At 27.6% G+C, this 25,176-nt stretch overlaps 1 protein-coding gene and 1 long non-coding RNA gene across 3 annotated transcripts; both read right to left on the bottom strand.

Moving 5' to 3' along the window:
- Window positions 1-3,094: 3,094 nt before the first annotated feature.
- On the bottom strand, window positions 3,095-6,928 carry LOC129956866 (uncharacterized). Its single transcript, XR_008782707.1, has 3 exons — window positions 6,798-6,928; window positions 6,507-6,656; window positions 3,095-3,201 (listed from the first exon to the last, which is right to left on the bottom strand). It is a non-coding gene; the product is annotated as an uncharacterized LOC129956866 (long non-coding RNA).
- Window positions 6,929-16,561: 9,633 nt separating this feature from the next.
- LOC129957243 (uncharacterized) lies at window positions 16,562-21,363 on the bottom strand. Of its 2 annotated transcripts, none has more exons than XM_056069489.1 (5): window positions 21,259-21,363; window positions 20,687-20,807; window positions 19,770-19,837; window positions 17,479-19,417; window positions 16,562-16,784 (listed from the first exon to the last, which is right to left on the bottom strand). In XM_056069489.1, exon 4 carries the CDS (start codon window positions 18,927-18,929, stop codon window positions 17,946-17,948), a length of 984 nt encoding a protein of 327 aa, XP_055925464.1. In that variant the 5' UTR covers window positions 18,930-19,417; window positions 19,770-19,837; window positions 20,687-20,807; window positions 21,259-21,363; the 3' UTR covers window positions 16,562-16,784; window positions 17,479-17,945. Both variants share the same exon structure in this region, with proteins under 2 accessions (XP_055925464.1, XP_055925466.1).
- Between the last annotated feature and the right edge of the window lie 3,813 nt (window positions 21,364-25,176).

The following is a 25,176-nucleotide window of genomic DNA, read 5'->3' as shown; positions in this document are numbered from 1 at the left end:
TTTATTGTTAAATGGATTTAATTTGCAATTATAATATTTACTTACTCCAGTGATTTATAAGGAATTCACATAATTTGGTTACAGCAAAATAACTCTTCTTAGCATGCATACTCACAAGAGTGTCAAAAGATAACAGCGTTTTTTTTTTGTTTGTTTATTTTATTTTAAACTTAGTTTAGCCATTAACTAGATTTTAGTCAGGCAATTTTCATAGTGAAAGGAATAAAATAAATTTATCATTTCGTTACCGAGGAAGTAACAATTATATGAATAAGATGATGATTAATTTTAGAACATGGATTTGAATGATGAATTATGGAAAACAACTCTATCGCCCTATTCATGAATAATATAAAAGCTTCAAGTTCTCTAATAATTCCACTGGCAGGTAATCGAAGTGCCGATAAAAACTTTTTTTTCTTTTTTATAATCTATGATAAAATCTTAGTCGAAGGATAAAGATTAGTCGGAAAAAATGTGACCTCGTATTCATTTGCCAGATTATTGACTATTCTGCTAAACATAGTATCAATTATATGCTGAATGAACATTATGACATTTAGATAAAATGACTGAGAATTTGGACTCGTCGACATCCCTTCGCATTGAATTCTTAGTCCGCTGATAGAAATTTTTTGACAAAATGCGACATGTCTTATGTTTTATACACATGTCGTCTTGTCTGTTATATTGCCAAAAGCAGTGCAAATTAAAAGCTTAATGAACGACATTTGAATCAGATGTCTGGAAATCTGTGGATATATTCTTCGACATTCATCATATTTAATTCATAGTCGGTCGCCCAAAAGTTATTGGCAGAATGCGGTATCCTATTCACTTGTCTGATATATTGCCAAATCTAGTGTAAAAAAATAAGCTAAATGAACGCCATTTCAATCAAATGTCTGAAAATCTGCAGATTTAATGTCTTCGGCCTTCACCGCATTGAGTTCATAGTAGGCCGACCAAAAATTGCTAGCAAAATGAGAATATCACCTTGTCGATAACTTATTCTCTTGTTACCTTGTCGGTTATATTGCCAAAAGTATTACAAATTATAAGCTTAATAAAAGACATTTGAATCAGATGTCTGAAAATCTGCGAACTTAACGTCATCGACGTCCATTGCATTCAGTTCTTAGTTTGGTCTATCAAAAATTGTCCGCAAAATACGGTATATTATTGACCTACCGTCGTATCGATTATTGACCTACCCCCAACCGATTTTGCAAATATAGCCAAAAGTCTTTAACCTTTACTTGGATATTTCGATTGTTTACAATATATTAACTTTAAGGTGGATTTTAAATAATCATATTCGATAATGCTCAACTCTCTACAACCATTATGAAATGGTGAACACTTTTGCCGACAAAACTCTGAATTTCTCGTCGACGGGGGGCGGGGGTGCAAGAGGCTGCCGACAGGAGGGCAATTGTCACCCATCGCCCCCTGCTACTGCCGCCTCTGCATAAGTTACTACACAGTGAAATGTTCAAAATAAACTTATCCCCCCCTCCCCATGCTATTTTTTAATAGACTGAACCTTTAAATATTCTAAGCATTTAAACTATCTAAGGAGATTTCAACTAATTAAACTATCAGACACTTAGCTCTTATTTTATATTGTTATTACTTTATTAATTATTCAAATAATTTAATAGACCATAAAATATCAATATGTAAAAGTAATACACAGCAATAAATGAAGCCAGGAGATTTGACAAAATTTGAAGAATAAAATTTTAAAACATGTGATGAACTTTTATCACCTATAATGGATATCAAGATCCCAGGATTTATTTTCTTATAATTATACTGCTTTTTAAACGACTATTGATATAAAATTATACAACTCAAGTTTGTAACCAAAAAAAGGTAGATTAATACTAAGAATGAAAAAATTAAATTCAAAAAGATTGGTCTCAGAAATGTATCAGAACTGTAAAAATAATTTATTTCCCAACTAAAAAAAAATTTAAAAAATCTACCTTTTGATTTGAATTTGTACAGAAATAATACTTCCTTTTTACTCAAACATTTATGACCAACTTTTTTTCTTTGACAATTCCTTAGTTTATTCATAATGAACACATACAGATTTTAACACTAGAAAAATCTTATTGATATTTTCATACATAAAAATTAATATTACAAAATTTAAAAAATGATGCAATGCATCAATGACAACTTTTAATTAAATTTAAGTTGTATAAAGTAAAAATATAGTATTTATATTTACAACTGCAATTTGAAAAACCTATAATATTGAAGAAAATGACAATATTTGTGTTAAACATATAGATTTACTAGAATAATATTATTATACCAAATAAAACATTTACATTTTTATAACACAAATTTAGAAAAATTTATAGGTGTAACTATTTAAAAAGACTATTTCTAGTAATTTTATAACAAATATGATTTTCAGTTAATTCTAATATTTTTAAACGATAAAATATTTATTATACTTTTAAGGCATCAATATAAACAATGGTATCACATTAAAAAAAATATCTATGAAGAAAATATTGAAAACATAAACATACAATTTCATAACAAATGACAAGAAGCAATCTTTTCAAATATATGTGAAATATTAAATTTATCAGCAAAATATATAATGTGTGAACAGAAATAAAAAGCTTTTCTATCCCTTAATAAATTCTAGAAATATTTCCAGCAACTTAGATACTAACTCAATATACATCCCCCCCCCCCCCCATTGCTGACATTACCCATAAACAGAGAAAAAAAAAAAAACATTTTTCTCTTAAGAAATTTTACATTCAAAATAGAGGGAATATGCAAATAGATATTGTGAAAAATTTAAACTTTTTAACTGTGTAATATATTTATAAAAATTGAATAAATCATTCAAAAAATGTTCAATAAAAGGTTCTAATGTTTTTTTAGCATTAGATTTAATTTATTATATTCAATATTTTCTGTGAGGTTATGCTTACTTTTTTTTTTTTTTTTTGGAACCTTGAAACCTTTTAAATGGATGATCACATGCTGGTCATTTGCTGCCTCTTGCAATTCCAACGGCTCTTCAAGCAATGGATGTAGATTGCACTCTTATAGCTACACCAGCCTTTCACTTTAGAGGAACATTACTGCAAAGAGTTGTCAGCATTTTTTCGCACTGTCCTTCAGATGATATTTTTGCTAGATACATTACAGCCTTTTTCAAAACTGTTGGGGGAGGGGGGGGGGTGAAGTTGCAGAAAATCAGATGTAACTTCAGAGCACTCTTTTAATATCAATATTACTTATTCTAATACTATAGTGTTTTTCTTTTGAAATTCATTGTAACAGAGCTTTTAAATAGATACTACAATTCACAGACAACTTTTACTCATTTTTTTATATCCTATAATAATAACTACAAAAATTTAAAGATTAAAATTCTTACAAATTTTAAGAATCTATTTTAAATGAATTAAAATTCTTTGACTAATTCTTAATTTATTCATCAATTAAATCTATTTGACAAATATATCTGATTATTAATATGTATAAGTATAAATTCCTTTATCTGGAATGACATGCTTTTAGAAAAGTTCCAAAGATTATTATCTCTGATTTTTTTGTATAATGAATTTTTTAATGCATTTGTTAAGATTCTCAAGTTAGTCTTATGCATGCAAAGTACAAAACTAAATATTCTTCTAATTTGTTAATAACCTATATTACAGAAAATGTTTCAAATTTTAAAAGGTGTTGTCGCTTATCAAATAACTGTTTAGAAATAAAACACATAACAAGAGTTTTTGCCCTTATTTAGAAGAATCAATTTTTTTCAAAGCATCTGTAAATAATTTCATCAATTTGTCATGCAATTCTTCCTTCTCTGAATTTTTTATCATTGTATGAATGAATGTTATAATCTGAAGATTGGCTTATTGTGGCATGAAGTAATTCAGAAGTTAAAGGAGGAATTTCTTCAAGAGATTCACTGTTCCTATTTATTGTTAGAATTTTGCATACATCCAATTGAAATGGTTGGTAAAAATTAATTGATATCTTCTCCAAGTGCCAAATGAGTCATTTGGTGTTTTTGTTTTGCTTCAACTCGAGGAAAGTTTTTACCACAAACATTAATAATGATTAAAAATAATAATTCAAAAAGTGTTAATACTCTTCCAAAGACATATGTAACCTACAAGTTAGAAAATATATAATAATAACAATTTTTTTATAGACAATAACATTCATTCAAGATAAAAGTCTATAAACTACATTATTCTTAGTGCATCTTTTTTCTAAAAATATCAAATTTTCTATATTTTTTTCAGCTGTCTAAATAAAATTACTCTGTATAACCTCATAAATTAATTAAACATAACCCTTATGTTTATTCTATCCTAATTTTTAAATCATAGCCAATTACTGAAGCATTAACCTTGATTGGTCTTGTTTATTCTTGCATTTCAAACTATAACATAAATTCTAATGAATACATATAAATTACAAATGTCTTAGTTCAATATTAAACAGAGATATGAAATATATAAATTAAACTGAACTTATTAAAAGATGAGATAAATACTACAAATCTTTAAATTAATGGCCCACTTAGCACTAAAATTTAGAATTTGCAACTTATTTCAATCACGTCAGGCCCATTTTTAGATCCCAGATGAAGTCTCCATTTTTCACACCAATATTCAATTGTTCTTCAAGTGGAATTAATCCTACTAAGTGTAAGATCATTTGGCTGGAAATCAGACATCATCTCCAGAATTTCTTTGTGGTGTTTGGCTGCTTCTGAAAGTCCCATAGCATCACTAAAATAATCTTCAAACTAATCTCTACAATCTTTATCAGGAAGAAATTTTTAAGTTGCAGCAGTCATAAGACTATGTTTATGAAATGGAATAATAGTGATTATTTCAGCTAATCTCCCTTGAAAAGATTCAAAGTTGAATTTTGAAACTGATACACATCTATCAAATAAATGAAAATGACCTGATGCAGATAGCAGATTTATAGATTAAATTCCTAAAATTATTTACTTGCAAACAAAAAAAAATAATAATAAATGTTCAAATAAAGCATTTATTCAATATAAGATCAGAATAAATATACAAAGTAGTTTATTTTCACTATCAAAGTCTCACATAAATAATTAGTTTTAACTAAAATATTGAACTTATCCTTAATTTTATTTTATGCATTTTTTGAATGACAAATTTTTAAACACATATTAATTTTTATAGATAGATATATGAATTTTCATTTCATACAATTCTCACACCTGCAACGATAATCTGATTGCATTGACAAATATTGAAAATAAATATGTTATAATGAAATATAACTGCATTTGAAAAGATAATAAACATAAAATGGTACAGTTCTAGAGACGGGTACCATTTGGCGATTTCCCGCCAAATTTTTCTCGCCAATCCCCGCGGACGCTGTAATCTTCAGAATTGTATTTCTCAATATTATGACTATTTTCAAGAGATTTTTTTCTGAACATTACAGCGTCCTTGGGGCGATGGCAGGAGAAAAATTTGGCATGAAGTATACAAAAAGAACAAAAATAAGAATAATTATATTTAATAGAATATTATAGAATAGTAGAATTTAGAATATTATAATTATAAAATAAGAATAATTATATAAGAAATAATTAAAAATAGCACAATTTGATCCATGTTAAATTTTAAAAAATGCTCAAAAATAATACAAATTTTTTTTTAACTCACCCGATTTAACGATGTGAATTTCGTTAATTTACAATAATGCCCTTCTCTTCTACAAACCTTTCCTTTCTGTTAATACCATATCGTGCAGGCATTCACCACACTTCCATCAGCAATTAAATCCATTTTCATGCACCATTCAACACACGCTTTCGTTACCAAACGTTCTAAATCGAAAAAACCCCTAACTTTAAGGGATTCCTCATTTGTCACATTCATACCAGCCATTTTACACCACAAGAAAAATCGACGAAAGTAAGAAAAAAAAAAATACTTTACAAGCAGAAGAAATCAGAATAAATCCAATCGTCAATTAATTGAAGAGAAAATCTTGAAATTCCCCACGAAATGCTGCCAGCACAAGAGAAATCGAAGAAAGTAAAAAAAAATACGTTACAAGACTTGGGGAGCAGTATAAATTAGAAATTCCCCGCGAAAAGCTGCACTTATACCTAATTGGTTGATATTCAAAGTCAATTCATACCTGATTAGTTTATAATTACATCACCGACATCACCCCATTCTCTTCACAGGGTTGCCATACATTGCAGGCGTAGAGGGGTGGCCATATTGGCAACTTTAGCTTTAAAATTTGGCGCCAAACTTGGCGGTACCCGTCTCTAGAATTTAGCCCATAAAATCTCCAACAATTTTTATAACACAGATAAAATAACTTAAAATATTTCAATAAAAATATCATAATCAACTGAATTAAGTGCAAATATGAGCTTAATAAACAATTTATAAAAACTGTAAATATATAAACAGAAATTAAAATCAACTTACTCTTAGAAAATCATCTTCCGTTCTCATGTGTGTAGTTTTTAGTTTTCTCTTCACCATAACAGAGGGAAGGCATTTAGCATTTTTTTTAAAAATTCCTTTCTTATTCTTGGTAAATAGCACTTTATTGAATGTTGGTATACAAATTTTTTCCTGCATTAATGCCAATAAAAAACACTTTAACAGTCCATCAATAGTCGTAAAATATATTTAAGAAAACTCTTTGTTAATATTTAAAGCTAAAATGAATCCCCTTATTACACAGGGGAAGCTAAAATTAATTTCATAACTCACCAGTAAACAAATCGTTTTCCTGAAGAACTACTGTTCCATTTAGCATTTGTTGATTTTCTAAATTGTTTTACCCATTCGTTGATATCATCCATGGATTTTATGTTGCGCCTAATATTCAATGATTTCATTTTCCAAATTCGAAGACAAATTCTTGGCTTTTATATAAATATGCTCAGACAAATCAATTTAATCGGGAAATAAAAAGTAAAAAAAAAAAAACACAGAGATAAATCTGTCCTTCAGAAATTACGAATTACAATCAGTCCTAGAAATACGAACTGAAACAGTTTCGAAGTTCGCATATAATGACGTCACGCTCTCTTAGCAGAGTGCGCGTCGGTGCAAATTAATTTCTTCCATACATGAAACAGGGTTTGGATTGGGAATGGGGATATGCGTTACAAGTGCTTGTTTAGTTTTTCCATTACAATTTTGGATGCACCGGTGCACATGGCGTCGCTGTCGTCGGCATATAGACTATAGGGATGACGAATATTTTACGAGTGGTAATTTCGTAACCAATATCATGAAGTCACAAATACCAGTGATTAATACTTCTCAAAGAGGGATTTGATTCAAATCCTAGATACGATCTTACTGGTGATATTTCGATTACAGGTTTTGGATCACGATAGAACAATCGATACAATCTGTCCAATGGAAGCTCTCGAACAAAACAGAAAAGGAGAAATCTGTGAATGGGTTGAAAAGTGAACGGACAGGCTATTCTTGGAATTATCTTATCATTGAATTGCATATCACTGAAATTTATCGGAGCGGTGACTTTACGGGAAAGTGTGAAGTCGCCGCTCCACTTCATGAGAGTGACCTTGATTTTCCGATATTCGCATTTGATAATGCATTATTCCATACAAATCATTTTTAATTGCTTGTGGCATGGCTTTGCATATAATCTGTTTACTGCTGGCGCCATCTATTGGTAGAATACAGAACTAAAGTGAACATTTTAAAGAAATGACATATACAGTGTCTCACAAAAGTGATGGGACACTTGTGCTTTACAAAAGGAAACTGTAATAAAATAAATAAATAAATATGTACAAATTTTTTTGGGTGTGTTTCATATTTAAAGTTAGTAACAATTATTACATAACATACATTTTGTCAAAATATTAATTTAATAAAAATACAATTGTTTAGAACAGAGCAAAAAATGGCTCACATAAGTGATGGGACACTTACTTTTCCCATCAAATATTTATCCAAAAATTATACTTTTTAAAAGGTTTTAATATTTTGTTGAATTTCTTTTTACTTTTAAAACATGATTTAATTTTCTTGGAATGGATTCGACTAATTTTTTTGTGATTTCTGGAGTAATTTTACCCCATTCTTCTTGAAGCACCGATTTTAATTGTTGTTCTGAAGAAATGTTGTGTTTGAGAATTCTTGATTCCAATTCTTGCCAAATATTCTGTATGGGATTTAAGTCTGGAGATTGTGGTGGTGTTTTTTTATTATTTCAGGACAGTTATACAGCAGCCAGAGTCTAACGTTCAAAGCAGTGTGCTTGGGGTCATTGTCCTGGTAGAATTTAAAATCGTTATGAAGGTTCAATTTTCGTGCTGAAGATTTCAAATTTTGCTTTAAAATGTCAATATACTTGTACTGATCCATTATACTGTCAATAAAAACAAGATTACCAACTCCAGCGGACGACATACACCCCCATACCATAACTCCTCCTCCACCATGTTTTACTGTTGGCACCAAGTTCTGTTTGCGAAATTCTTCCTTGGGTTTTCTCCACACCAAGATTCTACCGTCAGAACCAAATATATTAAATTTACTCTCATCAGCAAATATAACTTTATTCCAGTAATCAGAATTCTGATTTATGTTGGATTTTGCGAAAGGTAGTCTGAGTTTTCTATTCTTTTCACTTATGAAGAATTTTTTCCTGGCTACTCTACCGTGATATCCAGCAGATAGAATTACCCTTCTAATAGTCTCAGGATTAACAATTATTCCATATAATGCTTGTAAATCAGCAGCAACTTTAGGAGCACTCTTTCTTGGATTTTTTTTAATATTTTGAACGATCATTCGCTTTATTCCATTGGATAGCTTTGATGGTCGGTCAGGTCTTCTTTTATCCTGAATAATATGATTCTTTTTATATAGTTTAATGATATTGAAAACAGTTGAATGACTGAAGATAACTGTTTCAGCAGTTTTTCTAATAGATTTCCCACGTTCAGTATGTAAATTAATAACTAATTTTCGAATTTCAGGCGAAGTTTCTTTTCGTTTAGCATTCATGGCTGCACAGAGCTAAAAAACACAAAAATTCCAAAACAAACTGGAGAGAAATACTGCAAACGATTTTATAAATTATTGCCAATTGCTTTTGAGTAAAAATAAAACCACCAAAAATATTTTCATCTCTTATTTCAGACGATTTTTGTTGCATATCTAATGGTGTCCCATCACTTAAGTGAGCTATTTTTTGTTCCGTTCTAAACAATTGTATTTTTATTAAATTAATATTTTAATATTTTGACAAAATGTATGTTATGTAATAATTGTTACTAAATTTAAGTATGAAATTTGTACATATTTTTGTACAAATACATACATACATATTTTGTACATATTTTTGTACATATTTACACAAAAAATTTGTACATATTTTTTTAATTTATTTTATTACAGTTTCCTTTTGTAAAGCACAAGTGTCCCATCACTTTTGTGAGACACTGTATATTTAATTCAAATTTTTCAGAAAATGGTTTACTCCAATAAAGAAATTAAATAAATAGATTTGAAAAAAAAAAATTAAATCTAAGAAGTAAGCTGAAATAGATAAATTAATTCAATCACAAGTTACTTATATTAGTAAATTAAGTACTAATTACAATTAATAAATTTTATCTTTTATACTATGTAGTAATTTTTAATTAATAATATGATTGAAATAACAGATATTTGGAACAAATATTTAAAATTAACAACAGCAAAATTATTTGTTATTCAAAAAATCGTGAATTATGCATATCTACTAATTTGTAAACATATTTCCGAATCATGCCTTCTCTCTAAAAAGACGGCAAAAAATGTTGTATGGTTGTGTGATAAAAAGTGGGTTTTGATTGGCTTTATTCATGAAAAACCTGTTTTTTGGAATCCACTGAATATTCATTATTAAAGAAAAATGTTATACAGAAGAAATTCATACAAAAATTTTCAAAAGCTGAAGAGATATTGACACCCGTAGATAGTCATCAAAACCAAGAAAATTAATTTTCAAAATTAAAAAAAAAATTATTAATGTGTATGTGAATTGTCTTCTTTTTGTGAACTGTATTTGAGCAGATTAAATCTTTAATTTTTTTTTAAATCATGGTAGAATTTTTGAATTTCTAAAATATGTAATTAACATATTCCCTACAATTAAAAAATTATTTAACTCCTATGGCTGTTGTGAAAGTTAATAAGGATCAATTCATTTTCTTACCACTTAAATAATGTTCAGCACATTTTGTAGTACATTTGAGAGAATTTCAGAATATAAATGATTCTGTTATTGTCTAAAGTTTTAATTAAAAAATAATAGTGAAGTTTTTATTTATAAACTTAATTGCACATCTAACCACAAAAGCATATTTTTTTAGCATATTTCTGTGTTCAATTTGATTTTCACAATTTAATCTATAAAATACCAATACAGACACATTATGCAACTATTAGATTTTTTTTTTTGTACTAAAACCTGTCATTATTACTGAAAAATTAACAAAATTGATGGGACACCAATATATCCCATGATTAATAACAAAAACAAAACTGCTGCTAAAAATAAGTATAGCAAATAAGAAAACTAAAAGTAGCAATAAAAATCCAGTATAAGCAGTAATATACGGAATGTATGAACAGGAATCCCACTAATGAAATGAGTAAACTACAGATATGCACAAAACAGACAGAGCAAACAAAGAGCGATAAATTAACCATAAAGTACACCTATGTTTTTAAGTTTACTATACAGCAAATCTCCACGTGACGTCACTACATACGTTTTTCCGTGCACTTTTGTCCACGAAAGTGTAGACGGAATTTGGTCGTCTGATAAGGGGGAATGAAGTGGAAACAAACTTTTTGTAGCTGTAACATTTGTATTTATTAAGGATACAGAAGTAAGAAACGCAAAACTGAACATAAGAAATATTTTTATTATTATTATTATACTTTATAATTAATATTTTTTTCCCAATTGTAATTCGTATATATGTATTTAAAATCATCTTTTGTAACATTATATGAACGAAACATTCATAAAAATATTTTAGCAAAGTTTATAATTTTTCAATTTTTTTACAAACTTTAAACTTTTTTCGGCATTTTCGAACCATTGTTGTATTGCAACCAGAATTTTTAAAAATTCTTTTTGAAGCGAAAAGCTAACTATTAACCACTATAACCAAACTAAAATCTAAGACAAAATTTTTAAAGGCCCTTTTTAAAAATTACCATTTTTTACAATCTTTTTACAAATTTTAAGCTCTTTGCGGCACCTTAAGATAATGTAATATTGCAACCAAATTTTAAAATATTGTTTTTGAATCTAAAAGGCAACTTTTCCACACTATTACCAAAGTAAAATCTAATAAATAAATAAATAAAATAAAATTTAAGGCCATTTTTGTTCTACCTTAATGTACAGTATATTAAGTTAAAACTGAATTACTTTGCAGATAAGTGAATAGTTACAACTTCCTAGCACTCTGTATAACATATAATAAAAATATAAAACACATTTTAAGACATTAAAATACACTAAAGTATATCGTTTTCATTATTTCAGGTTATTAAATCTTTTTGCTAAAAATTTATTGAAATATATAAACATTATTTATGAGATAGCTAAATAATTCCGTGTAATTCGCAACACTTTATTCATTTTAAAATACATTACTTACAAAACAAAATGCTGTATTTAGTAAATTGTATTTTATTACAACTCTTCATTTATTTAAAATAGAGTTAATAAAATTCCGATAGTAGAAATTAAAATTACTTTTTTTATGAATCTTGAATAATCTACTAGATTTTCAAACACTTAATAAGCTCTGATGAATTGCACAATACATAGTCTATAAAATAATCTTGTGCTCTTCAACTTTTAATCATGATCTCATCGACGACGAGCTTCCCATGAAGTGGCGTTGCAATCGCCATGAAATTCGAGATTGCAATCGCGGAAACTTTCTCAAATTGAATGCAGTCAATTAATTTTATTTTTTTTATTTATTTTTTTTTTTCGTCATGCTAATTTTTATTTTTTAAATCAACATTTCTAAAATAAATGACAAAATTTTGCATATCAAAATTAGTAACATTTTCGCATTAGAACTTAAGGTAATACACAATGCCTGATAGTAGTTCCACTCATGGAGAACTCATCTGTATGGAGATGCTATCACAACCAAAATAGATCAGATCATTGTTCAGCGAACAATTCCCTAATTTAGTTCTTTCATCGCTTAAAATTACCCGCATTACAGAGAATTGTTTTATGAATTTGCAGATTTGATTATATGTTCTTACATTATATGATTAAATGTTACTATATTAAGACCCAATTATGTCTATTCGCCGATGACACTGCCATCATGAGCACCGGTGAATCCATCAACGTCATGAAACACCTAAACGATTCCCTGGACGACCTTGGAAAATGGTTAATAAGGTGGAAGGTTAAGGTGAACACGGACAAGTGCCAGGCTGTCTACTTTACGAGAAAGAGAAATACCCCTGACCCCCCAAAACTTTTCAGAAGGAAAATTAACTGGAGCAACTGCACAAAATATCTAGGAGTTACATTAGACAAAAGGCTCACATACAAAGAACACATAGATAATATAAGAAACAAAGTCAAAGCCTGCAGATCCAAACTTTACCCTATGATGGGTAAAGGGTCGAGACTCTCTCTGAAAAATAAATTATTGCTATACAAGACCATCATCAGGCCGCTAATGAGCTACGCTTCACCAGTTTGGGGGGCGGCAGCCAAATCACATATCAACAAACTAGAAACAACCCAAAACAAAATAGCCAGACAAATAGCCCAAGCACCAGGGTACATCAGAAATAGGCAAATCCTCAAAGAACTCCATTTACAAACAATAGCCAATTTAAAAAATTAGCCACAAATTTCTTCCATACAATAGATAATCATAAAAACCCTGCAATAGCAAATATACCTACCTACAACCCAAGAAATCCTAAGAAGAAGAGAAGACCCAGAACACTCCTTCTGGAAGAGTGAAAGTTAATGATCATTGACCGTACATGCCCTTATCAGGGCTATTAAGGAAAGTCGTGATCATTAACCCTTTGATAACCCTTTGACTACCTAACCGGACCGGACAGAATCGACGAAGGCGTGCCTACAGCAGGTAATGGATACCTAATTAAAATTAATCAGTTATATATCATAATTAGTAATATAATATTTTTATGCATGTTACCTTTTTTTTTTTAATCTTAATAACCATATTCCCTTACAGAGTCCAATAGATATCCAGGCAATTAAATATTCATGTTTAAATCATAAATACTAGTAAATTATTAAAATTATTATAAGGTTTCGGAGATTAAGGACCTATGAGTCCAGGTGCTCCGTCGAAATACCCATCACGTTGTCGTCATCACAATACTTGTTTTCAAGAAATTTAACCAATTGCTTAAGCTTCGAAATGTGTCAGCTTGAACAAGATTAAGAAGAACGTCAAGCCAATGTTTTCACCAGATAATTGTATTTTTATATTGTAAAAATAATTTATTTACAAAGCTTTCATCATAAAAAAAAGAAAAAAAATGAAAAAAAAAAAAATTACATAAAGTTTCTAGTTCATGCGCTCGCTTTCATTTGCACTTTAGTTGCAACTTGGCTTACCATTCAATGGGACCCTCTGCCCGAACGAATTGAGCGAAAACAGTATTTTGAGTAAAAATCGACTACGCCATGCAATGATTTGTCATAGGAGATAATAACGCGAGTTCGCAAATTGTACAGACTAAGTCTATGGCAAAGGATACCGACGTGCTCTGATTGCCTTGGCATCTTTTTGGCAATGTTTTGCACTCATAATAGTGTAGTTTTCGCTTATTTGGCTCAAACCTTTTAACTTTCATTAGTTTTATGAAAGATACGAGTGAATATCAACACGCTTCAATTTTTATTAATATAATTGTTTTTTCCAAATATTACTAGTAATATTACTAATACTAATTATTATTATTAATAATACATATTACTAGTAATGCAAGTAATTAATGTTGTTTATGTACAGAAGTATAAAAAGTAAATGAAAGTAATTACTCAACATATGATGCAGCAATTAAATAATTCTTATTTTTCTATGATTTGAGTGCCTTTATTAGATAATTTATGCAGTCATTGAAACTTTTTATTGAACATTTGTTACTTTCCCATCAACTAAATATGGGGAGATGATTACTTAATGCCCAAAACATATAAATATGTAAGCTTTAACGGAATATGTGATTTCGTAGCTAATTTTTTTAGTTATATCAAAATAATATTAAGAAGAAACACACAAAAAATATTTTAATAAATTGCAATTTTTATATTTCCTGAATTTAGCTTCCAGGATCAGCTGTATATGTGTTTCAGATTAATATTACATGTAAACCGTAAAAAATAGGGGGGGGGGATAATTTTATTTATTTTTATAAAAATATATTTCAGAGTAATAAATAATATTAAGAAATTTAATATAATTTTCAAAACTTTTATTAATTATTCCAAAATTTTTATTAAGAGATGTTAAAAAGAATTGTTTTAATATTTATTTTTCAATAACTAAAGTCGTATATCCCCAACTCCATTTGAAAACAATTTCTTTGGACATTCAAACAATTAAAATTTTATAAACATGTGTCTTTAGTATTTGTGACAAATATATTAGTTAAGTTCTTACAATATTTTTTCTATTTCGACAAGTGAATACAGTTTGAATTTTATCTAGAGCAAATAATATATCTTCATTCCCTCAACAATGAAAACAGTTTAATAAAATTACAAAAAATGGCATAACATGTCAAATCATTGCTATGTACTTTAAACTGAAAAATAAAATTTTTATTTTTTAGGAACTTTTTTGAAAACTCTTTTCAATTGGAAATTTTTTTATATTTTGCAATTTATTAATTTCAGTTGGAGTAATAGTAGATACTAACTATCAAAACAAAATAGATTTAGTACAGATTTTACTGTTCACATAAATTATTTTATTGAAAAAATATATGCTGACTTCAAACATGAAGATTCTAAATACTTAGTCTATTTTTGCCTCCTTTGTGAACTATATTTATGGAGTATATCTAAAAACCTCAAAATGAAAAACTTATTTAGGACATGATCTCTTTTTACAAATAAATTAAAACATTCATTATAGTTTGAAGACATTTGTACCCATTTATGTTTTTAAAAATGATTTTTTTTTTTTTTTTTTTTTGTATCTCTCAGTAAAAATAATTCATATGTATAAAATGTTGATGGTAGACTTACTTTTTAATATTTCATAATAATAGCATAATACTGATTATTTTTACAATTCTGAGAATGAAAGATTTTGTGGATTAGGAATACATTTTTCCTAATGCTTTTTCTCTCTTTGTTTAATTGATAGATTTATAAATGATATAGAAATACAGGTTTACAGAAGATAATAAAAACTATAAATACTTCATATATTTCTTTCTCTTATATTTGAAATTTTAAAAAAAATAATATTCTCGATATTCTAATATAAAATGTTCTTATCATTTTTAAGTTCAGGCACTGTGTTAAATCCCTTCTTCACTTCACTTTTCATCCGTTGGCATGACTAGTCAATTTAATTATATGGATAAAAATTTTTTAAAAAAAACTCTAACCAATTACATTAAATAGATTTTTAATTGTAAATATCTAGTGTTTTATATTTTAAATAAGTACAAACTATGTTTTATGTAAATAACTACTTCAATTTTCAGCAGGAAAGGAAGATGCAAATCCTTTGAGGCTATGTGCTTCCTAATGCTTTTTAATCCCTAGGAACTAATTTTTCAACTTCTATTTTTTATGATAAAAATTAGTCTTTTTTTTTCTTCTATACACTGCTTAAAATCATGTACTTAGAAAACAGTTTATTCCAGATGTTTGAAGTATTGCAGAAAAAAATAAAAACTAAGGAAAAGAAAGTGCAGGAGAAAAATGAGTAAGTTTGTGAATGAGTTCAATGCATAGGAGTAAGTTTTAGAATGCGTATGTAAACAATCACTTTATAAAAAGTTTGATATATAATAATTTTATGAAAAGTTTGATATATATGAATACATATAACATCAATAAAAAAATTCAGGACTCTTTGGTTTCAAAGGTATGTTTTATTCATCTTCTAAAAATGTTTCAATATACAACAGAGCAACTTGTAAATACTTTTTCAACTTCTTTAATTTTTAATATATAATAAGCTGAAAAATATTTAACATACAACAGTTTCATGGAAGTGCTATTTAAAACCATAATAGCATTAAAATTTTATATCATACTAATTATTTTAACACCATACAAATCCTGTTAAAATGTTCTAATACATTTTTAAAGCATGTACAAAAAAAAAAAAAAAAAAAAAAAAAAAAACAAGGAACATATTTTTTTTAAATCATGATAGTAATAAAATAAATATAAATTAATTTGGAAGAGATGCATTCTTTTCAACACAAGGCGTCAAACTATGTTTTGTTTTTCGATGTTTTTTCGGTAACTCAGAGAATATTCCTTAAGTATGTTCTTTTAGGGCAGGTGGTAATGTTCGTTTAACTGGCCTTCCACCAACTTGAGTTTTCCTACCAGAATAAATAGATTTTCTTCTTGCAATTGCTGTAGGTTGAACAGGAATTTGATTGCCTCTCCTTCTGCTGCACTTCAAAACTCTGCTTGAGTAGTTAAGGTTTCTAAAAGGAAGGGGAAACAAAAGAAGACATCTAAGTAAATTTCTGCCAACATCACCATACAACCGAAGAGTTTAGTGGAAGAAAGTCCTACATGACATTTTAATAAATTAAAGAAATTTAACTTTAGAATGTATAAAAATACAAGAAAGCTACTTACAAAACCCCTTTTCATACTGAAACTCTCTTATTAAATTTTCTATAGAAAAATATCCTACCATATTATAAATGATGAATGTATAAGTTTTTAAATTGCTATTTGACACTTTCTTTCGCTAAACTCTTTAAATGTGGTGTAAAAAAAAGTTGTTAGTATTAACCCATAACATAAACATTAATTATACTTTAGAGAACATTAAAATAAAATTAATAAAAACCCATACACTGTTTAGCTAAAATTTTAACAATACATTTTTAGATTCTTTATTGAATGTATATTGTAGTAAATGTATCACTCTTTCAGTTTCAATTTTTACAGCAATAAAAATTAAAAGAAAAACATCAAACAATTAAGAAATCAAAAGCTAAACACACTTCAAAACTGGATTTAAAAAAGTTTAGTCTTTAAAAATAATAAAATTAATTTGCTACATTATAATATAAACATTAAATTGTTACACATTAAATCTTATTTTCTATCTTGCGAATTTTCTAATGTAAACTTAACAAGCCTACAAAAATAAGTTTAAAAAAGTACCTTCCAAAGTTATGCAAGGCAGAGACACCAATCCAGTTTCTGTTTTTCCAAACTTGTTAGCATTCTTCACCATTTTTTTTATTGCTGGCTTAAAAACATCAGGATTATTTTTGTAACCGGATTTAATCCGATTAATTATATCATCAAATTTTTGTAAATAATCACCATCATCATCATCTGTTTCACTGTCTGAGTTTTGATATGTAGCTGCAATGGGCTGTGAAGTAGTGCTTATAGTTGGTAGAACCATGTTGTTATCATTGCAAGGCTGTGAAAATGTATCAATATCTCTAGGTGAAAGCGTGTCATTTGAAGAATGTTTAAGTGTATTATTATTAAATTGTGAAAGTATATCGTTAGATGAATGTGGAAGTACCGTAGAAGAAAATTGTGGTTGTAGAGCATCATCAGATTGAGAAGAAGGAAAATTGTGTGATGGGTTAAAACTTAAAGGTAGCAAGAGGGTGCTATTTGAATCCAATTTTTTTCCCAGTAGCCACTTCATACATTAATTTTCTACTTTCTAGAGAATAGACAAATGTTGATTGTTTATTTTGTTTCAGAATCACAGCACTTAAATGCTTGCAAAGCTTTCCATTCATGCCAACAAAGCAAGTACAAATGGAACTTTCCAAATCAACAAAATGTTGATCAATTTCAAAATAAGTGTTATCTTTATTTAGTGATCTGATGTTCTGAATTATTCCTTTATCATCAGGCAAAAACCTTTTTACTAGTTTTTTGTTAGAACGACCAAAACTAAAATCTAAATATCTACTATGTAGATACTTCTCAAATTTTGTGACAATGAAGTCCAATAATTGAACTAAACTAAATGCTTTCACTCGTCCAAGTATGGTCTCTTTTAAAACTTTGATCAAACTTTCAACATAGTTTGTTGTATTGTTTCCCCTGGTTAAAAGCATTTTTCTATGACAAGTGCACCATAATTGCTTTTTGGAGAACAACTTGCTCAAATATATGATGAACTTGTCATATTTCCTGATTGTGCTATTCTCCAACATATTTTGAAGCAACTCTTTCAGTTGCATTTCAGTTTCTGCATACATCAATGATTTAAAGGAAAAATATAATTCTTGACGGTGCTCTTTTAGAATTTTATTTTCACTGTTCATAAGCCATCGCCACACTGCTTTTAGCACATGAAACTGACAGAGTAAGTAAGTAGAATTCGGCCATATTTCACTCAGAACTTCTCTTTCCTTCAGATCATCATCTGTCATTACAATCAGTGGCTTATTTTGCAATAAACAGCATTTCTCAGGGAAACACTCACAAAGAAGTTTCACTCCTTCACGAAAAATATTAGTTTCTTCTGCATTTGTGATGATGCAGCCAATAGGTATTCCACCAGCTACACCTGGAGAAATAAAAAAATAAACACGATGATTTAATCTGTCCATGTGGCCAGATGCATCAAGCATTATCATTTCTTGAACGTTGCTAAGTAAATCTATACTTCATTATCGGCGTCACTACAGCAATCGCCAAACTGTTCTTTACTTTTGAAAAAGCAGCTTTACAGAATGGCTGTTGATTGTATGAGGAAATATATTTTTCAACTTCCCTGTCAATATCGCTTTCTCTTCGAGATCCATAGATTTTCCTAAATTCATTATTTAGCAAGTGATTTACGACAGATAATGAAGGTAGCTTAGAACAGTCCATGCATGCTTCTGCATAATCTTCATTACTCTGAAGTTCCAATTCCATTTGCAACATCTGTCTTGCAGTAGCTGCAGTATGTCCCAATTCAAACAATTCTATCAGACGATTTTGTGTTAGGTTTGATAATGGCCTGAACTTTTTAACAGCAGCACTGTCAAGCAAATGATTATGCAAGTACAGAAGCTCACATAATGCAGGAAACTCTATAACTTCTGGGAGTGGATCTTTGTGTTTTGGCAGTGAAAAATACCTGTAATCAAAATAATTTGAATATTTTACCATGCATATATTAAACATCTAAAATAAAAGCAAAGAAAATTTAAGCTTTCCAAAATATGATAATTCATAATAATATTAGAAATAAAAAATTATTAATGAAAATATAAGAAATAATTATTGATACTGAAAAATAAATAAGTAAATGAAGATATTAGGTATTGACACATATAAAGAAAAATGTAATCTATTTTTTAAATTAGTTTTATAAGTATGTAAGTGACAAATAAATCCAACAATCACACTAAATAAAAATATTTGATTACACATTATTATATATGTTATTTGTTATTATTATTAATCAAATTTAAATAATTAAAACTTACCTTTGAATAGTAATTTTAAGAACTGCAGGGCATCCAGTATTTTTACTTTCTTTCACATGTTTTGATACCTGTAAAAATAATCTTTATATAATTATCAATAATGAGAGCACTGTGCCGATGAATTTCAATAGAAGAGAATAAATATTATTTATAAAGCTATGAAGTACTGCTTTAAAAATTTTAAATAATAATAAACCAATCTAGTCTTTATTTTTTATTTGAACAATATTTAAAATGTGTTTAAAGATCATAAATTTATTAAAATTATAAAAAAAAACAATATTTTATTTCAATTCTTAACCCTTTATTGGGTGCAACTGGCTTATCAGGTACAGCTTTTAAATTCAAGTTAAATTAGTGCCAGAACTGTAATTTTTTTCTTAACATAAAATACGATCTTATTCATGGAATGTGTGTTATAAAGATCACAAATCAAATTACACACACACACACACAAAAAAAAAAAGATTTTCTTTTGTTTATCAAACTGGTCAGAAGATTGAAAAGAGAATAAAAAGAACAGATATTTCTATACTAGGAAAATACATATAAACTATGCAATATTTGCTAAGTGCTTTGTAACAAGGCAGCCAAAAATATCAGTCTTGCCTTAAGCAAAATGAACTTTTAGATCACACCTTAGTTAAAAATACATGTCAATATATGATACAGAGTATGGAAGCTCTAAAACTTAGTAAAACAATTTAGCAAAACATGTATAATATAAATACTTATTATAATGGAATTTGATACAATTAAATATATTTGTAGCTAAATAGATATAAATATGTCTCTTGCCACATGCTAAATAAACTTTAAATCTAACCTTGTCATTATATAAATGATAAAACATAAAGTGTCTAAAATAACACACATAATGCATTTGAAGCAGTAAAATATAAAATATTAGTTATTACCTGTTGCACATTGTGCTGCCATCTAAAGTCACCTTTATAAACATTAAGGCACCCAGTTGATTTATGTGTTCTCTGAACACGCCAAACTGTTTCCGATCTTATCATATTCTTTAATCCATTCCTAAAATATGTGTTACAGAAATGCAAGAAATAAGTATTCAAAAGAAATGTATAAACTATTTATATATTTATAAATCTTAATATTAAGTTAATAACAAATATCAAGATTAATAATTAGATTGTTAATAACTATATGAATCTAAATATCTTAACAAATATAGCACATTTCCAGATAGACATCTTATGGTAATAATTTGAATACAAAATTAAAAAATAAATATCTCCTTGTGTTATTTTATTTTACATGAATATTCAATAAGAATTATAATGATTTCTATTCTGTTTAATGTCATCTAAATATCTTAATAAATATAGTTTATTTGCATATAAATATTTTATGGTAATGATTTTAACATGAAAATTTAATTAAAAAATTGGCCAATCATTTCCCGTAAAATAAAAGCTTGATTTTCAAGTCTTATTTTAATAATACTTCACATAAAAATTGCTACCTGTGCTGATTCTTTATTTACAAGATCAGAAATGCGAAAAATAGCTCTATTCTCATCAATCTCAATTATTTTATAATTGTATTTCTCTGGAAGATTTAATTTCTCCATTTTGAAAAAGGCAGGCAAAAAGGTACGTACAAGTAAACAACAATGCAACAGGGTTACTACAGCATAGAAAGTCTGTGCGAAAGAAATCGACCAATCAGAGCACGGCGGTATCCTTTACCATAGACTTAGTCTGTACAATTTGCGAACTCGCGATAATAACACGAATAAACCACAAAGAAGGAGAAACATTCCCTACGCACCTTCTCTGTGGACTAAACTTTTACCCTACAATCTGCATTATGTTTTACAAGCTCATTTCAGAACTGCCGTGATACAATTAGGACATTTTTATCTTAAACATAATTAAAATCGAGTTTTATAAAGAAATTTTCTAAACAAAAATAGCTGTATGACATTTTACATGACTTTTTTTAAAGTATCATCTGTGTTTTTGTTCTCTTTTCATCCGGACATTGTTTCTTTACCAACGCTATTCTGGGGAGAATACTAAAAAGAAACCTCATATGCTTCTTTCTCTAATGTATACGTCTTAACCGCGTTTTTTCTAATATTATTTTCTGAAAGTACTTATAAAATGTTTTGGCTACATACCGGTGGATAAATTGAAGTAAAGTAAATGAAGTGGGCACTAATCTCAAAAACCTCTTATACTAAACTAAATTTTTAATATTTATTTTTAAAAAAATACTTCATTCAAGTTTGTTGTTAGCCGAGTTAACACTAAATCATAAGGTTTGTTCACTACTGTAATTAGAATTACTTTACTTCACAATCAAAAGACTATACTTCGTATATTGTATTTTGTCATAATTTGAAAAGTCGCTTAAGGTTTCTTCACTACTGTAATTAGAATTACATTACTTCACAATCAAAAGACTATACTTCGTATGTTGTATTTAGTCATAATTTATCATTCATTTAAGTTGGTTTTAAGTAAAATAGCATTACAAGAATTAAACTCATTTTTTAATTTCGGAGGGGGTCTTTAAACATATTATAAGCTTTGCTAAAAACTTAATCTCTAACAATATTCTAATTCATTCTTGATAACTTTTCATTTACCATCATGATACTATCGGCAAGGTATCTGCGTTTCCCGTTAAGTGGCGCTGCAATCGCTATGAATTTTAAAACTGAAATCGCATCTTCTTTCTTAATTTCAAAGCAATCAATTAGGCTGGCTCATTCAGCCAAATTTATTTTTAAAGTCAGCGCTCAGTTGAAATGCGAGAAAATATTTATTACATATCAAAATTAATAACACTAGTTTTAGATTACCTATAATGATGGATTGATACAGACTATTATCTCTTTACTTTCACATGGGAATGAACAACTCTTCATACGTCTGGTCAATAACATGGTAACGAGAGAGGAAATTTAATAAATGTTACAACTTCATTTTTTTCTTCTATAAGCTTAGATTAACTAAGCTGAAATTATAATATTAGATCATTACAACGCCATCGTTAAAGCAGAGAAGAGAATTCAATAATTTTATATACAATATTTTTAAATAATAAAAGTGGTACGGCATTTTACATAATTTATTTTCCTAGTTTGTGATGATATAAAACTATTTTAATTAAATAAACCATTATTTATTTAATCTTCAAAGTTTTTATGGTATTTATAATTATGAATGCTTTTTTTTTAAATATTCAGAATTACTTAAATTGAAATAGCAATTTAAAGATAGTTTCAATTAATACAATACTTATTTTCATATGGAAAATATGAATTTATTTTCTTTTAATACATAAGTTATTTTCTAAAGAAAAATAATTATGTTCATGTATATTATTTTTGAATTATAACTATAATTTAATTTTTAAGTTCTAAAATAATTATAAATATAATTTTAACTATAAAAATATTTTAAAATAACTATTTTTATCTTAAAATCATTAAAAGTTTTAAATTTTACTATTTTATTAAAGATAAATTATTTATAACTCAACGAAGTTGTATTTATATCGTGTATTAGAGAGAACAGCAGAAATAAATAAAATTATATCCACAAGCATTCAAAATGTTAATAATCGAAAAGAAAAAGTAGAAAACAGGTGTTAAGTTATGGAATGCAGAGACAGATGGTTCAAAATTTTTAGTAACATACGATGTGCTTTGTGCGTTGTCGGATTTTCTGAAGAAAAACAATTTCTTTTTGATTGTAAATGACTTTTTAAAAAAAATTCTTTTAAGGTTTCTCTTGTGGATAATATTTTTTATAATTTTTCAAGATGTCAAAATATATCTATCTTGTTTGAAATGTTTTTACGATAATTATCATTCTGTCACTTGTATGTAATAAAAGATTCAAATGATGATAAATGTTAATTAAATTACTCTCATCATAAAATATGTAATTATTTTCCTTGCTTAAAAATAAAATTATAATTCAAGTGCATGAATATGTATTTTTGTAAATTTATTTTTAAAACATTCATTTTCGATTCATCAAAGAATTATATATTAATTAAAACTGACTTAATTTCATTTAAATAATTTTTTAAAAGAAAAACATATTTATATTTTAATTTTTTTAAAAAAAATATATGATTGAAATATTAAGAAAAAATAATTTTATTTTTCATATAAAAATTAGTGTCATATTAATTGAAATTATCTTTAAAATGTTAATTTAATTTAAATAATTCTGAATATTTAAAAAAATGCATTATATGCATATGCAAAATAATTATTTTTCTTCTAAAAATTAAATTTTAATCCACGTATTAGATTGAATATTTGTTTTTGCATAAAAAATGAAAGTTTGTAAATTGCTTAATTTGAAATAAACTAGGAAAAAATCCAAACAAAAAAAAAAAGCGTAAAATGCTAGTGTAGGGCCGAACACGAGTCTCCTGCTTGCTACTTTAGGGTCTTTACTACTACACTATTCATGCCTCAGAAACTAGTGACTACATTATTAGTATATAAGCTATACAGAAATTTTGAATGCCATTTTCTCGAAATTGGCTATTGCGCTTTAATATTTTCGTGCGTGAACATTCTAAATGTATACGCCATTATACTAAATCTCATCCCGAACTGAATGTTCAAACTCGTGCCCTCCCCTTAATAAGCTCTGTTGATATTAAAATAGTATATTGCTATTATTAATTAAGAATTGAGCAAAATTAAAAAATTCTTAAGTGTTAAAATTCTTAATTAATATAATTCTCCATATGTTGCACCAAATACATCAAATGGAATACTCACCATGGAATAACGATAATTTAAATGACATATTTTTTCATAATTGTTAAAGTGAGAATTTTGAGTGGTGTTTACAAAAATTACATAATTTGATCCTACTCAAAATTTGTTTATTTTTTTTAGGTACTGAATCACTCATTTGCAGCTGCCGTGAGAACGTTGAACATTTTCACCACAACTTTTATATGCAATTATAAAAATTTGCGTAAATATTTATTAATAATAAAATATTGTAGAATTAAAAGCATGGACTTGACAAAGGATTTCGCTTTATAGAATGTTCCTTATATGTTAGAATTGTTATTCATTTTTATTATTTTGTCAATTGCAGTATTTGTTCAATAGAATCATTTGACATTATTTTTTTTTTATTTCAATTGAGTGTTGGTATTATTTTGAGTTTAGAATGGTGCGAGATTAATTAAAGGAGTGTGATTTGTCTTCAAGGTTGGGAAACAAAAATATTAAACTTCAGAAAATATTGTTAACACTTTTTTTATGTTTATATAAGAGTGAACATAAATTTATTAAAAGCTAATTATTGTTGAAATTTTAAAAATACATGGCGAGTTAATATAATATTAACTTAATAAAAATGATTTTGTAGAGTTTAAAAAAAAATGACAT

The sequence above is a fragment of the Argiope bruennichi genome, chromosome 11 (assembly GCF_947563725.1).
Source record: "Argiope bruennichi chromosome 11, qqArgBrue1.1, whole genome shotgun sequence".
Lineage (NCBI taxonomy): Eukaryota > Metazoa > Arthropoda > Arachnida > Araneae > Araneidae > Argiope > Argiope bruennichi.
This window is presented reverse-complemented; position numbering and strand designations above follow the sequence as displayed.

Coding starts and splice junctions, on each gene's coding strand:
- LOC129957243 (XM_056069489.1), bottom strand. CDS start 18,929: ATGATAATGCTTGATGCATCTGGCCACATGGACAGATTAAATCATCGT.